At 38.7% G+C, this 16,680-nt stretch overlaps 2 protein-coding genes across 6 annotated transcripts in view; one reads left to right on the plus strand and one right to left on the minus strand.

Moving 5' to 3' along the window:
• DHX57 (DExH-box helicase 57) overlaps positions 1-3,229 on the minus strand; it is a 65,721-nt gene extending 62,492 nt beyond the window's left edge. The window contains exons 1-2 of one of the 4 annotated variants that reach the window (XM_055539858.1): positions 2,875-3,121; positions 2,061-2,116 (exon numbers count right to left, since the gene is read on the minus strand). The gene's annotated coding sequence lies outside the window, so the exon portion shown is untranslated. The other 3 variants (XM_055539857.1, XM_055539856.1, XM_055539859.1) reach the window with 3 other exon arrangements.
• A 2-nt stretch (positions 3,230-3,231) lies between these two features.
• Positions 3,232-11,396, plus strand: MORN2 (MORN repeat containing 2). 2 transcript variants are annotated; one of them, XM_055539861.1, is made up of 4 exons: positions 3,236-3,359; positions 8,253-8,359; positions 9,370-9,506; positions 11,165-11,396. In XM_055539861.1, the coding sequence occupies exons 3-4, from the start codon at positions 9,370-9,372 to the stop codon at positions 11,265-11,267; spliced, it is 240 nt and encodes a 79-aa protein (XP_055395836.1). In that variant the 5' UTR covers positions 3,236-3,359; positions 8,253-8,359; the 3' UTR covers positions 11,268-11,396. The 2 variants fall into 2 exon arrangements, with proteins under 2 accessions (XP_055395835.1, XP_055395836.1); XM_055539860.1 differs by lacking the exon at positions 8,253-8,359 and having other exon boundaries at positions 3,232-3,359.
• Positions 11,397-16,680: the final 5,284 nt, after the last annotated feature.

Genomic DNA, 16,680 nt, shown 5'->3' on the forward strand with positions numbered 1-16,680 from the left:
ACTGCAATGCCCACGTTCAGCTACGGTAAAAACACGCACACAGAAGGTCAATAAGGAAACAGAAGACTTGAAACACAGTAAAAACCAACTTGACCTAAGAGACATCTACAGAACATTCTACCCAACAAAAAATATACATTTTTCGTATGTGGACAAGGAAAATTTTCCAGGATAGACAATATACTAGCCTATAAAACAAACCTTAATAAATTTAAAAAAACAAAAATTTTAAAAAGTATGTTTTGCAACCAAACTAAAATGAAATTTGAAATCAAAAGCAGGGAAATAACTGGGAAACTCACAAACATGTAGCAATTGAACTGGGTCTCTTGATATTCCTTTCTTCAAAATCCTTTATAATTATATGTATTTATTGTTTCTTTGATGTTTATCTCCCGCCCCTCCCCCTGCCCACAAAAGGCAAGGAGTATAACCATATTGATTACTGCTGTACCTCTAACAATGTATGGCATATAACAGGAATTCAATATGTATTTGAGGAATAGCTGAGGGTTGAATAAATCACTGATATGAGAATGGAGAGCCATTCATTATTTATTCATTCCACAAATATTTATTGAACACTTATTAAGTGCTAGATTCTAGAGATACAACAGCAAAGACAACAAAATTCTTGCCTCATGAAGCTAATCCTCTAGAAATTAAGATGACAATAAACAAATATACAATATTAATTAAGTGCTATGAAGAAAAAAAACTGAGTCTTTTTGCAGATAGAGTGGTCAGGTAAGAATGATCATCTTTCTGAGGTCATATTTGAGCAGACATGTGAACATGCAGAAAATGAGTCATGAAATATTTGTAAAAAGAACATTCTAAGCAGAAGCAATAGTAGGTGAAAAGGGTCCAAGTCCAGAATAACATCTTCAACGCAGTGAGCTGAACAGTGAGGAGTCTTGTGGGTCTGCAACGTAGTACGCAAAGGAGATGAGGTCAGAGAGCAGAGATGGCCATATAAGCCCTAGGAAGAACTTTGAATTTTACTCTAAATATAATAGAAAGTCAATAGAGGGCAAAGGCAAAAGCTTGGTATGACTGACTTCGGTTCTAACAATTACTCTAGCTGCTATGTGAAGAATAAAATGACTGTAGGGAGGTGAGGAGAACCAGGAGGCCAGTTAGGAGACTACTGCAATTGTGCAGGTAGGAGATAAAATACAAAACTAAGCAGTGAGTTGGACTGTGGAGGGAACAAGTACAGTTGAAAAGCGGCCATAGAGTCCCAGTGCATTTTAATGGTAGATGAATTAGATGAAAGGTATAAGAAGTGTCTAGAATTACTGTAAAATTTGAGGTCCTAGCTTAACTAGGTGAATAGGGGTTCTATGCTCAGCCATGTGATCAGAATGGGAATGTGAAGTGAAGTGAAGTCGCTCAGTCGTGTCCGACTCTTTGCGACCCCATGGACTGTAGCCTACCAGGCTCCTCCGTCCATGAAATGTTCTAGGCAAGAGTACCGGAGTGGGTTGCCATTTCCTTCTCCAGGGGATCTTCCCGACCCAGGGATCGAACCTGGGTCTCCCGCATTGCCGGCAAATGCTTTACCATCTGAGCCACTAGGGAATGGACAGGAAATGATATAGGGAGTGTCACAAGTTCAGAATGGATGTTACACTGGAGATGCCTTCTAGACATTCAAATAGAAATGTGTAGAACATAGTTGGAAATATAAGTCTGCATGGAGGGGAAAGATTATTTCAGTTAATTCTGTAAAACTCCTAGAAGGTAAATATTATTTTCTGTATTTTACAGAGGAGGAAACTAGAGTACAGATAAATTACACAACTTGTCCAATGTCACTACTATAGAAGCAAACCCTGGAGCTAGGGTCTGAAATAATCCATTGGACTCCAAAGCTGAAATTCTTTCCCCCATACTTACCTTTTACCCCCCAAACATGTACTTTGCATCTTCAATTCAAAATTTAATGTTAAGCCAGCCCTGCTCTGATTTGTGCCTGGGCCTTAATTTATAAAGGTGACTGAGTGCTGACACAGAGAGATTAATACCATCAAAAGAAAAAGTTTAACGTTACTTACAGCTCTCCTAAAAAGGAGAGGTCTGTCTGTCTCCGTAGGCCACGCCAGGGAAGCACCTGAGTCAGGAGCAGGCAGAAAGGAGTAAGGAGTAACCCCCCGCATCCTTTCTTGGTATTCCCAGGGGAAAGAAGAGGCCAGGCAGGGAAACCAGCTTACGACTGGCTACTTTGAGTAACTCCCACAGGCTCTAAGGTCTAGTGCTTGTCCCTAGTTGCCTGGTACTTGGTCCTGGACTGATTTAGGGCAGGTGAACTACAGGCTTGGTAGTTAGACAAAGGAGGTTGTTGGAGGTAAGGCAGGCAGGATTGGTTGGTTTGCATATGAAAGGCATGCTGTCAGATTAATCGTTAATTAGCTAGCCCCGGGAATGGCAGTTTTTCCCTGGTCAGGCAGGCCCCATAAAACGCCAAAACATCAGAAATCCATTTAGCCTGGGAAGATCTCAACTATCTTTATTCGCCGTGGACACGAGAACCTAAGTTTGGCTCCCAGGAACAGAATTACCAAGCTGGGCGCTGAAAACTGACCACAAACCATTCCCCTCCCAGGCAAATCTCTGACTGACCCCATATATCCAGCTCCTTGCAGATACCCAGACCTGGTATCTTTCTTCCAGCATACACTGTCGCCAATCCTCTCCCCAAACAGCCACCAACTGGAGACGGAGCTAAGATACAGGAAACGAGCCCGAGGCCCTCCAATTCAACCCTTTATCTCGCAGAATTCAGCTCCCCGGCCTCAGCTGTACAACCCTCAGCTGTCGACCCAGGCCAGGCCTGGTCACAGGCCTAGGATCCTGCTGCTCCAAACTCACCGGCCCCTGCCAGACAGGCTGGATCCCACCGGGCCGGGAGGCTCCTCAGACCCTGCCCACTGCGGGAGAGGCTGACGGTGGAAAGGTCCGCACACTGACCACCAGGGAGACGCGCGGACCACGCACACGGACACACATCCCTCGTCCGCGGAAGCGGCGATCGTCCCGGGTTTGTGGCGCTGCTTCCCGGGCCACCCGTTCGGACGTGGCGCCCAGCGGCCAAGGGCCCTGCCTGGGCGCTGCCTCCCACCCGGACCTTACCTGGAGCGGCTCCGCAGCGGCCCAGCTACAGCGGTACAGCCCTGGCGCCTTCTGATTGGCTCAACCTCGGCCCCCCCCCCCCATATTCGCTTCCGGGTGAGAGGTGCCTGGTCGCCCTAGCAACCATGGCGCAGAAGTACGGCTTCCTTCCCTCCAGGCCACGGAACTGGCGGCCCAGGGAGAATCACAGAGTCCAGAAAATCTCTCCCGCAGCCCTGTGTCAAGTGAGTGCCCCATCCTCTCAACGTCTCTTAAGTAGAACCTGCAGAGAGCCCCAGGAGCAGGAATCTGGAGACCTGGGTTCTAGCTCTCATTCGGCCGTCGATTCGCTGTTGTGACACATTAGGCCAGTGCCAGCGTACCGCCAGTCTGCTCCTCTTAGGTTCCCTTCTTCTAGCTCTAACATTCCGAAGTTTCGGGTGTGGAACCATTTAAGGGCAATTGACACAGACGCACTACAGTAGGGATAGACCAAGAGTGTTGTGGGGGCTCTAGGGATAGACCAACACAAACACACACACGCACACACACACTCACACACTCACACTCTACAGTAAGGATAGACCAACACACACACAGACACACTACAGTAGGGATAGACCAAGAGTGTTTTGGGGGGTCTAGGGATAGACCAACACACACACACACACACACACACACACACTCACACTCTACAGTAAGGATAGACCAACACACACACACACACACACATACTGACACACACTACAGTAGGGATAGACCAAGAGTGGTGTGGGGGGTCCTAGAAGAGTCTGGGAATGAGGGGAGATATGAAAGATTTGTCAGGTGATATCTGTTTTCCTTTATGCCTCTTTCTGGGAAAAATATTCAGCCTTGTATTCCAGTTCACTAATTTACTTTTCAATGGTTTTCATTCTACTCTTAAGCCCTTCTAAGGTGGTATATTTCAACAGTTCAGTTTATTTCAGTCACTCAATCGTGTCCGACTCTTTGTGACCCCATGGACTGCAGCACGCCAGGCCTCCCTGTCCATCACCAACTCCCGGAGTTTACCCAAACTCATGTCCATTGAGTCAGTAATGCCATCCAGCCATCTCATCTTCTGTCGTCCCCTTCTCCTCCTGCCTTCAATTTTTCCCAACATCAGGGTCTTTTCAAATGAGTCAGCTCTTCACATCAGATGGCCAAAGTACTGGAGTTTCAGCTTCAACATCAGTCCTTTCAATGAACACTCAGGACTGATCTCCTTTAGGATGGACTGGTTGGATCTCCTCACACTCCAAGGGACTCTTAAGAGTCTTCTCCAACACCACAGTTCAAAAGCTTCAATTCTTCGGCACTCAGCTTTCTTTATAGTCCAGCTCTCACATCCATACATGACCACTGGAAAAACTATAGCCTTGACTAGATGTATCTTTATTGGCAAAGTAATGTCTCTTCTTTTTAATATGCTATCTAGGTTGGTCATAACTTTCCTTCCAAGGAGTAAGCATCTTTTAATATCATGGCTGCAGTCACCATCTGCAGTGATTTTGGAGCCCAAAAAAATAGTTTCTCACTGTCTCCGCTGTTTCCACATCTATTTGCCATGAAGTGATGGGACCTAATGTCATGATCTTAGTTTTCTGAATGTTGAGCTTTAAACCAACTTTTTCACTCTCCTCTTTCACTTTCATCAAGAGGCTCTTTGGTTCTTCACTTTCTGCCATAAGGGTGGTATCATCTGCATAGCTGAGGTTTTTTATATTTCTCCCCGCAATCTTGATTCCAGCTTGTGTTTTATCCAGCCCAGTGTTTCTCATAATGTACTCTGCATATAAGTTAAATAAGCAGCCTTGGCATACTCCTTTTCCTATTTGGAACCAGTCTGTTGTTCTGTGTCCAGTTCTAACTGTTGCTTCCTGACCTGCATACAGATTTCTCAAGAGGTAGGTCAGGTGGTCTGGTATGCCCATCTCTTGAAGAATTTTCCACAGCGTATTGTGATCCACACAGTCAAAGGCTTTGGCATAGTCAATAAAGCAGAAATAAATGTTTTTTTGGAACTCTCTTGCTTTTTCAATGATGCAACGGATGTTGGCAATTTGATTTCTGGTTCCTCTGCCTTTTCTAAAACCAGCTTGAACATCTGGAAGTTCAAAGTTCATGTACTGTTGAAGCCTGGCTTGGAGAACTTTGGGCATTAGTTTACTAGCATGTGAGATGAGTGCAATTGTGTGGTAGTTTAAGCATTCTTTGGCATTGCCTTTCTTTGGGATTGGAATGAAAACTGACCTTTTCCAGTCCTGTGACCACTGCTGAGTTTTCCAAATTTGCTGGCATATTGAGTGTGGCACTTTCACAGCATCATCTTTTAGGATTTGAAATAGCTCAACTGGAATTTCATCACCTCCAGTAGCTTTGTTCATAGTGATGCTTCCTAAGGCCCACTTGACTTTGCATTCCAGAATGTCTGGCTCTAGGTGAGTGATCACACCATTGTGATTATCTGGGTCATGAAGATCTTTTTGTACAGTTCTTCTGTGTATTCTTGCCACCTCTTCTTAATATCTTTTGCTTCTCTTAGGTCCGTACCATTTCTATCCTTTATTGATCCCATCTTTGCATGAAATGTTCCCTTGGCATCTCTGATTTTCTTGAAGAGATCTCTAGTCTTCCCCATTCTATTGTTTTCCTCTATTTCTTTGTACTGATCACTGAGGAAGGCTTTCTTATCTCTCCTTGCTATTCTTTGAAACTCTGCATTCAAATGGGTATATCTTTCCTTTTCTCCTTTACTTTTTGCTTCTCTTCTTTTCACAGTTAAATTATTCATTTCCTAAATTGTTAATTATTTTTCATAAGTGTCTACTCCTGTCTCAAGGCTGCTGGACTCTCCCTTTTTGATGATGTTTAAGTCTTCTGCCTATTTTGTTTATTAACTCTGTTTCCTCAGAGGAGATGAGCTTCCAGCCTTTCATAACTGGCACTCAGGTTAGTATTCCAGTTGAAAAGATCAGTTCTCTTGTCCCACCGATAGAGATTCTGATTCAGTAGTGTGGAGTAGCGGAGAAGGCAATGGCAACCCACTCCAGTACTGTTGCCTGGAAAACCCCATGGACGGAGGAGCCTGGTAGGGTGCAGTCCATGGGGTTGCTAAGAGTCGGACACGACTGAGTGACTTCACTTTTACTTTTCACTTTCATGCATTGGAGAAGGAAATGGCAACCCATTCCAGTGTTCTTGCCTGGAGAATCCCAGGGATAAGGGAGCCTGGTGGGCTGCCATCTATGGGGTCGCACAGAATTGGACACAACTGAAGCGACGCAGCAGCAGCATTGTGGAGTAGGGCCTAGGAACTTGTAAAGCATCCTAAATTATTCTAATGCATGGGCCACACTTTGAGTAACATTCTAATAGGCTGTTGTTCTAGAAGTTATAGTTTACTTATCATCTCCAATATATGTTTTCTTCAGTATTGGAAAAAATTAGTTTCTAAAGTTTTAATCCACTGAATGTCCCAGAGCTCTGAGGCATGGATTCCACTCCACCCCTGCCCCCCAGGCCTGTGGTTTTCTTTTTTCATTTTTTACCTGGTCTTCATTCCAATCTCATTCTGTTTGGACCCTACTCCTTCCCCCGCCTCTTCTCACTTACTATCTTTTTTTTTCTATTTCTTTCTACTGCCAATTCTGAGATTGCTCACTCTACCTTACCTCTGTGAAATAATCAATAGATCATATACCCAAGAGAAATAAAAACATATGCTCATACAAAAAATTATACATGAATGTTTATAGTAGCATTATTCATAACAGCCAAAACTGGAAACAACTCAACTGACCATCAACTGATGAATGGATAAATAAACAAAATGTGTTATTTTTGTACCATGGACTATTCAGCAGTAAAAAGTGATAAAATACTAATACATGCTGCAACATGGATGAAACTTGAAGCTGAGTAAAAGAAGCTACTCACAAAGGACCACATGTCGTATGATTCCATTTCTATGAACTGTCTGGATTATGCCAGTACATAGAGACAGATTATAGATTATTGTTTGCCAGGGTCTGGGGATGGGGTTGGGTAGGTTTTAGGGTAATAGAGAGCAACTGATAATATGTACAGGATTTCTTTTGAGGGTGATTAAAATATCCTAAAATTAGACTGTGGTGACAGTTATACAGCTTGAGTATGCAAAAACAAATGGATTTTGTATACTTTTAAAGAGTAGTTTTTGTGGTATGTGAATTATATATTAATAAAGCTGTTAAAATAAACAAATAAAAATAGATCATCTAGACAAAATTATTTCCCCAGAACCCTACACTCGACTATGGAAATGCCAAGTAAACATGAATATAAAGTGAGTATCTGGTTGGCTCTTAAAGCAAATTTGTTATAGGTCTTATAACATAAAAATGTTTAAGTTGGAGACTTCCCTTGTGGTCCACTGATTAAGACTTCACCTTCCAATGCAGGGGGTGTGGGTTTGATCCCTGGTTGGGAAGCTAAGATCCCACATGCCTCATAGCCAAAAAACCAAAACATAGAACAGAGACAATATTGTAACAAATTCAATAAAGACTTTAAAAATTGTTCATATCAAAGAATAAAAAACTTTAAAAAATATGTTTATGTGATTTTTCTTAAATCTTTTAAAACAGCTCCAGAAGTATTTAAGATAAACTTTATATTTCCAAATGGAGACAAGTATGGTAAGCATACATTGCAATTACTTTTTCCTATATAGATTAAAATTAAATAGCTTAAGAGTGCAAAACTGAGACTATCACACTTGATAAAAGTACTGTTGAGATATTGACTCCATTAAATAAAATCACACAGAAATACTAATGGAGAGAAAAAAAAGATACTAATGGAGGAACAGATTTTAAATCTTTAACTCTAAAGTTAAGTATAGCCAGTGTGCCTTGGAAACCTATGGGAGGTCCATAGCCATATGTCAGTCTTCCAAGCCCTTGAGTCAATGATTTAAAGGTCCATGGAGTGCCTCATCTCTGGTCTCATTAGTTTTAGTTATAGGAAATCAGAGAGACCCACTGTGATGCAGTTCTGATTAAGCCTGAACATACTTTATTATTTAGCCAAACAGGGTTCCCGTTTATAATCTTCAGTATTTCTCTCTTACTTAGATGGGGACTGTACAAGAACATCTTCTGGAGTCATTGAGAGAAATGGAATAGGTATTCATACCACTCCTAATGGGATTGTCTACACAGGAAGCTGGAAAGATGACAAGGTATTATTATTGTTTTGAATATTGACAGTGGATAAGTAACTCTGTTGGTTAAATGATTCCTGGCATTTCGCCATTTCAAAAAACAAGTATGAGTAAGCCATGCAATTAAAATAACAAATTATTATATTTAATATATATGAATATAAGGAATAGTATGAAACGCATTCAGAGAGCTGTCATCATCTTTCTCACTTCCTATTCGTTAAACAAACTAAACTCATTACATAATTTTCTCAATTAATCTTTATAGCAGCCTAATGAGTTCGATATCATTAATATTGCTATTTTACAATTGAGGGAAATTAGGCTCAGATTTCTTGCCTAGCTAGTAAGTGATGAAACAAAAATATGTTCTTGGGTCTGCTTGAATACAAATTTCTGTTCTTAACAACTTCTTTGTGCCATTTCTGGGCCAACTAAACTGCTGCTGCTACTGCTAAATCGCATCAGTCGTGTCCGACTCTGTGTGACCCCATAGACGGCAGCCCACCAGGCTGCCCCGTCCCTGGGATTCTCCAGGCAAGAACACTGGAGCGGGTTGCCATTTCCTTCTCCAGTGCATGAAAGTGAAAAGTGAAAGTGAAGTCGCTCAGTCATGTCCGACTGTTAGCGACCCCATGGACTGCAGCCTACCAGGCTCCTCCATCCATGGGATTTTCCAGGCAAGAGTACTGGAGTGGGGTGCCATTGCCTTCTCTGTAACTAAACTGGTTGGTCTTTAAGATTTTCGATATATTCAAGGTATCTTGAGGAGCCCTGTTATTATCATTATGGACCTGCAAGATGTTTAAGTGCCCCAGATCAGAAACACTGACTTTGTCAGCTTCACAGAGACAGACATAAAAAGGACAATGATAAAAATGTTGTCTTATTATTGTGGAAATAAAGGGTGATGCAATGTTAGATTAAATAATAACTAAGTGGATGACAGACATATGTGTGTACTTTTTAGAAATACACTAATGAAACTGAAGATTAGTTACTGAGGTCATTTCCTTTGTTACAAACAGATGAATGGTTTTGGAAGACTTGAGCATTTTTCAGGAGCAATATATGAAGGACACTTTAAGGACAATATGTTTCATGGACTGGGAACTTATACATTCCCAAATGGGGCAAAGTACACTGGAAATTTCAATGAAAACAGGTGAGTTTAAAATAAAAAGTCACTGTAGTCTAAAAGTTATTTTTCAGGCATATTTGCCTAAAAATTTAATGCTAAATTTCTTTTGTAATGTATTTAGTTAAAATATACTTATATTTTAGAAGAATTGTTGGATTATCTTTTTGGGGAAAAATGTTATGAGAGAGGCTAAGGCCATCATTAGCCTCTAAAACATATCATGCCTGCTGCTGCTGCTGTTAAGTCACTTCAGTCATGTCCGACTCTGTGTGACCCCATAGATGGCAGCCCACCAGGCTCCCCCGTCCCTGGGATTCTCCAGGCAAGAACACTGGAGTGGGTTGCCATTTCCTTCTCCAATGCATGAAAGTGAAAAGTGAAAGTGAAGTTGCTCAGTTGTCCGACCCTCAGCGACCCCATGGACTGCAGCCTACCAGGCTCCTCTGTCCATGGGATTTTCCAGGCAAGAGTACTGGAGTGGGGTGCCATTACCTTCTCCGATATCATTCCTAGTGATAATCTATTAGATTTTTCATTTATTTCCTCTTGACTCCTTTATTCCTATGGAACTTTTTGCAGTCATATTAGAGAGGGAAAGTTTGTTGCAATTATTGAGAAAATTTAGGCCAAAAATTATTTTTGCTTGAAATATCTTGATAAGGTTTTTTTATAGTTTTAAATTTTATTTTATATTTTCTTCCAGTTTGAGATGTCATTCATGTACAGCACTGTATAAATTCAAGGTATACAGCATAATGATTTGATTTACATATATCAAGTGATTACCACAATAAATTTAGTAAACATTCATCATCTCACATTGATTTAAAGTAATAAAAAAAGAAAAATATTTTTTTCTTGTGATGAGAACTAAGGATTTACTCTCTTCTATATATAACATACAAAAGTGTTAATTATATTTGTCGTCTTGTACATTACATTCCTAATACTTTATTTATCTTGTAACTGGAAATTTGCACCTTTTGACCACCTTCATCCAAATATCCACCCCCACCTTCACACATCTTTATAAACTTAATCCTCACACCAAATACTGTGTCATCCAGGTTTCATATTAATTTATAACTACCCCCTTATTATTTCCAGAATTAAAAATGCAACCTAATTGTTACAAAGTGGTTGATACATACTGAGGAGGGTAGAAAAGTGTTCACCTCTTCTGTTGCCAAGTCTGTGATGACAGCAGATAAACTTTTCCCACTGATATTAATAAAGGGAGAAAACTCTAACCCGTGGGATAAAGGTCTGTTTGGTTCTGTGAAGTGCATTTTCACCACTCCAAATAGTCCAGAAAACACCAGCATAGAGCATAGTATCTCAAACATAGTTGAAGATCAATAAACATCTGTTGAATAAATGAACTAATTAAGTCAGATAACCAATATAAACTTTTCATTTTGTGACTGTTCTGGTTTTGTCTAAACTAAGCATATGTAATCCTAAAATCTTAGACATAAAAATTTATATAATGACAATGTTTGTTGGAATAGTAGTTTTTTTTTTTTGTAGGATATAAAAACAGGATGTCAGGTTTTAAATCTAAGTTTGAAAGCAGAATATATAATTCTTCAGACATAGTATATAATATACTAGACAGTCTTATACCTGGACTGTGAATTTCTGGTCTTGTTAATGAACACACTTATTTTTTACTGTTCCAGGGTGGAAGGTGAAGGACAATATACTGATATCCAAGGACTAGAATGGTGTGGTAACTTTCATTTCACAGCTGCTCCAGGCCTGAGGCTAAAGCTCCATATGTAGATAGCCTGCATTAAAGTTTTAATGTGGTAATTTCAGCTTTTACTTGTAAGGAAAACAACTAAATCTGTCATCTGAAATAACTTCATACACTATATTTACTTTTGCCAATAAAACCATCACTCATTTACACCTTTTTGAACTTTCTTTTTTGATCATCCTATAATATAAGTCCAGTGGTTAAAACTCCATGCTTCTACTGTAGAGGGCAGAGGTTTGATCCCTGGTCAGGGAACTAAGACAGCACATGACAAAAAAAAGAAAAGAAAAAAAATAAATTATATGATTCAATTGAGAGTTTGTTTGTTCATTTAATATAAACCATGCAGATCTTGACAAAGTCAGTTTCCAATCCTGTACCTGAATTTTGTCATCTTTAAAAAGTATGTCATAAAGGAAACTATCAAGGAAATGAAAAGACAGTTCACAGAATGGGAGAAAATACTTGCAAAATCATATATCTGGTAAAGGTTTAGTTTTCAGAATATATACAGAATTCATATATAAATATACCTAAATAAAAAGACAGCCCAATTTAAATATGGACAAAGGATTTGAATGGACATTTTTTCAAAGAAGATATATAAATGTCTGATAAGCAAACAAAAAGATATTCAACATCATTATTCTTTAGGGAAATACAAAGCAAACCCAAAATAAGATGCCATTTCAATCGCTAGGATGGCTATGTTAAAAAAAACACATAATAATAAAGATTGGTTTGGTGGGAATGAAAAATGGTACAGCACTGTGGAAAACAGTTTCTCAAAAAGTTGATATATAATTATCATATGTTCCAGCAGTTCCTAAATATGCACGTTAAGAGAATTGACTTGTATACAAATGTTTAAAACAGCATCATTCATATCAGCCCAATACTGAAAACCTAGATGTCCCTCAACTGATAAGTGGATAAATGTGATAAATCTCTACAATGGGATATTTTTCAGCCACAAAAAGGAATGAAGTACTGACATATGATATAGCATAAACCAGCCTTGAAAACATACCAAGTGAAAGAAAGTGAAAGTGAAGTCGCTCAGCCATGTCTGACTCTTTGCGACCCCATAGACTGTAGCCTACAAGGCTCCTCCATCCATGGGATTTTCCAGGCAAGAGTACTGGAGTGGGGTGCCATTGTCTTCTCCAGAGGATTTTCCCAACCCAGGGATCAAACCTGGGTCTCCCGCATTATAGGCAGACGCTTTACCGTCTGAGCCACCAGGGAAGCCAACAAGTGAAAGAAGCCAGTCACAAAAGGCCACATATAATACTATGTTTTATGTGAAGTATCCAGAATAGGCAAATTCATAGAGACAGGAAGTAAATTAGTAGTTGCAAAGGAGGGAGGAATTGGGAGGCATTGGGTTTCTCTTTCAGTTCAGTTCAGTCATAGTCGTGTCCGACTCTTTGCGACCCCATGAAGCACAGCACGCCAGGCCTCCCTGTCCATCACCAACTCCCGAGTTCACCCAAACCCATGTCCATTGAGTCAGTGATGCCATCCAGCCATCTCGTCCTCTGTTGTCCCCTTCTCCTCCTGCCCCCACTCCCTCCCAGCATCAGAGTCTTTTCCAATGAGTCAACTCTTTGCATGAGGTGGCCAAAGTATTGGAGTTTCAGCTTTAGCATCATTCCTTCCAAAGAACACCCAGGACTGATCTCCTTTAGAATGGACTGGTTGTTTCTCTTTAGAGTGATGCAAATGTTCTAGAATTAGTAGCTGTACAACTTGTAAATGGAAAAAAACCCCTGAATTGTTCATATTAATATTAAAAGGGCAAATTTTATGTATGTTGTACATAAGGAAGCCACCCCAAATGTCCCACCCCAAAATGTGTCTCTTTGGCAGGAGTATAAATTTAGGGAGATATATTTTTAAGAAACAGTCTTAAAAGTCTCTTTTAAGTCCTAAAGTCTTTCTTTTCACCTGCCCTTTAACTGCCTAAAGAATTTAGATAAAGCATCTATTGCCAGAATAGAGGTATCACCAGAGATGCTTGCAAAGAATTTAGGCTAGATGTGGTGGGGTAAACTCAGCAAGGCCCAGACATTTAGAGTCCACTCTGCCTCATTGTCTGTCCCTGGCCCAACGAACAGTTGTTTACCAAACATTTGCTTTTCCAACTTACTTGAATTGCCTTCCTTTGAAGTCCCAAACCATTACCCTCAACATCCGCCTTTGTCTTTAGCTGAAAGTGGTTTTTAAGGTCAGGGCTTTGACCATTTTAGTGAGCTATTTCGTTTTCCTGATTCTCTCCCATGTTATTAAACTTTTGATTTTCTCCTGTTAATTTATCTCATGTCAAATTTCCTGTAATTCTTAGACCAGCCAGAAGAATCTAGAAGGGTAGAGGAAAATGTATTTCTCCTTGACATAGGTGAATTATATCTCATTTTTTTAAAAAGTAGATCAGTGTGGGCTCACATATTCTCTGCCTAGAAAGCACCTTTACTTTTAGATAAAGTAATTTTAAAATTGCCAAAGCAGTACATGACAGCTACCTATTAAAAATTACAATAAAGACTTTACTACTATATGGCACAGGGAACTCTCCTCAGTGTTCTGTGGTGACCTAAATGGGAAGGATATCCGAAGAAGAGGGGCTATAATGTATAAGTATAGCTAATTCACTTTGCTGTACAGCAGAAACTAACATAACATTGAAAAGCAACTATACTCCACTAAAAATTTTTAAAAAGATTAGCATTTTTGCTGAAACTATTTCTGTAAAACTAACTCCTCCAAAATGGTGTATGGAACAGATAACTTCTGTAATATACTTCTTTTCTCAACTTCTTGTGAAAATTTGTATTTCCTCAATAAATCATTGCCAAATTCTATTTTTAGTTGTACTATTATAAATTTGGGTTGAAATGTCTTTTAAAATGTTGAAATTAAATGGCATTTTTATAGAAATCACAATAACTTTGTATTTAATTTAAAAGACTCTATAAGTGTTCAAAAGATAGATTTAAAAATTAGACAATTCTGGATATGTTGCTTAGCATTAACTTGGTATGATTTTAGAGTTAAATATTTTTATTTATTGAAATTTGTAAGGAGATGAATACTGGACAAATTAAGATAAACTGAGAGGATGTTTTCAGGGACCAGGACATACAATGCAAATTCAGAACTTCTGGAAAATACAAAAAATACCTGTTTTACTGCAAACTAAAATTTCCTTAATACTTTTCTTCAAATTATTTAAGGTAGCAAGATATATACTTTGCTTTTAAGATATTTAACTTTTAATGGTATAAGAATAACTTTCAATGCTCAAGTCTCCAGTTTTCAAAGATACTAAAATCATTCATCTTAAACAGTTTTCTTTTTTACTCCTTGAAACTAAATGCAGTTCAGTTACTTGATTAGTTGATGCTAGAATTTGACCTGGAGCTTATATAATTAGAAGAGACACTAGTTTTCCTCATTTAAAAGCCTAGTTAGCATATGACAGTCTCGTTTCCGGGGAAGTCAAACCTCTGCTGCTTCTTTTTATAACCTTTAAGTTAATTCAGAATCCAGATACGCCTTGATCTGATGATGATATAACCACGGCCAGCAACATGGGGTAAGTAGTGCTTTTGTATGCTTTGCAAGGCATTGAGAAGGCAAATATTTTCATAAGAGAAGAAATCTCATAAATCTTTACTAATGTAGGTTCAAAATATGCTAACTTTTATTTAAGGAAGTCATTTAAAGAAATTACTATTTATTCAAAGTTATAACAATTTGTAAAATATTCATCTTCTTGCTTAATTTTTATATGATGTCATAATCTGCCTTTGCAGGTTGTCAACTAAAAAATGTTTGGACTGAAGAGTTTGCTTATTTACATATTTAGTTGAAGCTGACTTAAAATTTGAGAGCAATCTTAAAGAAAGGATGACTGACTGCCTATTTTACAAAGCAGATAAATCCAATATGTGTATGCCTCTTTAGTATTAAGAATGAAAAATGAAAAAGATTAGAAATGGAGGGAGGTTAATTCATGCCTTTTGTAACATAGAAAAGGGATAGAGGATTCTATAAGTGTTTACTCCTTTATGTGCAGAAAAATATGTATTAATTAATTAGGAACATTAGTGAAAATTCTAAAGCCTTTGCAGGGGCTTGGGGAACATGATAAGAAGAATTAGGTTTCACTTGAAAGCTTTCTTTTCTTAAGTGAGAATGGGAATCCACTATAGTTTTTATATGCTGAAACAATAATATTCTGAAAAATATAGAAATTTGTCTTTGTGTAAATTTTGTCTTTTTTATATCTTCTTTTAATACAAATTATTGGCTGCAAATGGTGTAGCCATTTAAAGGCACTTCTGAAGGATTTAGCATAAACAATCAGAATTTATATGAAAGAACTTTTTAGACGCACTTTCTTTTAAATAGTTTACAAGAATTGAATTAACATCTAAATTTTTGCTAATACCATGGGCTCCAAAATGCAATTGAAACCAGCCTGAAACCTCAGAGGCTTCTGAAAGGAAGATGATCATACTATTGCTAACTTTTCATACAAATATAAAGGTTAATAGATAAGTGCCTTGTACAAATTTCACATACATTTGATTGATTTGGTTTGGGACAGAATTGATGAGACTCCTGAATTCTCTTTATTTCCCCTCTTTCCTTCTCTCCTCCTCTGTCTTCTTTTCTTTAATGAAGGGAGTTCACATTTTTGAGGGTCAAGGATCACTCTAAGAATTTTTAGAAACCAGCCCACCCTCTCTGCAAAGATATGTAAAATCACACCAAATTTTGCATATAATTTCAGAAGACTTATAGATGGCCTGAAATACAATCTGTGGACACCCTGGGTTAAAGACCTTTGATTTTGAAATTTAAGACTAGAGTATGAGTTGCTCAACATTTTTCTTAACTTCTGGGTTTTTATAAAATGTAAGAATCTTTTAAATTAATAATTCCTGCTAATCTTCTCTCAGAGACAATGTTGAAGATGCTGATTCTCCCACTGATAGCTCCCAACACACACACACACATGCAAACAAACATACACAAACACCTTACATGAGAGTGAAACACAGTTTAACGGATATCTATAGTTTTGACAATCACATTACTGCTGCTTGTCCCCACTGACTTGATTAATCACTTCTGCTTTCGAGAGTGCTAGGAATCACCTTGGGAATCACAGAAGAAAAAAACCCTCATTATTTTATTTCATTTATTGCTCTCAATGCCCCATATAAGATGAACTAAACCATAAATTGCAAAAGATTACACAAGACACGCTTCTGATTCGTAGGTTCGTGGTTATTTTGTTTTCTGCTCCTGCCCTTATCCAGAAAAGAGAGATTACAAGGTTTTAATAAGCATTTCAATCTTCCTCAATAATCAGGAAAATATAAAGAGAAAATGGCAGCTGATTAAATGCTCAAATGTGTCCAT

This window comes from Bubalus kerabau, chromosome 11, assembly GCF_029407905.1.
Source record: "Bubalus kerabau isolate K-KA32 ecotype Philippines breed swamp buffalo chromosome 11, PCC_UOA_SB_1v2, whole genome shotgun sequence".
Taxonomy (NCBI): Eukaryota; Metazoa; Chordata; class Mammalia; order Artiodactyla; family Bovidae; genus Bubalus; species Bubalus kerabau.

Bases quoted from the DNA above. Each gene is read 5' to 3' on its own strand.
- MORN2 (XM_055539860.1), top strand. From the start codon at position 3,261: ATGGCGCAGAAGTACGGCTTCCTTCCCTCCAGGCCACGGAACTGGCGG. The intron at 3,360-9,369 runs GTGAGTGCCCCA...TGTTACAAACAG, and splicing joins CTCCCGCAGCCCTGTGTCAA to ATGAATGGTTTTGGAAGACT. The intron at 9,507-11,164 runs GTGAGTTTAAAA...TTACTGTTCCAG, and splicing joins GGAAATTTCAATGAAAACAG to GGTGGAAGGTGAAGGACAAT.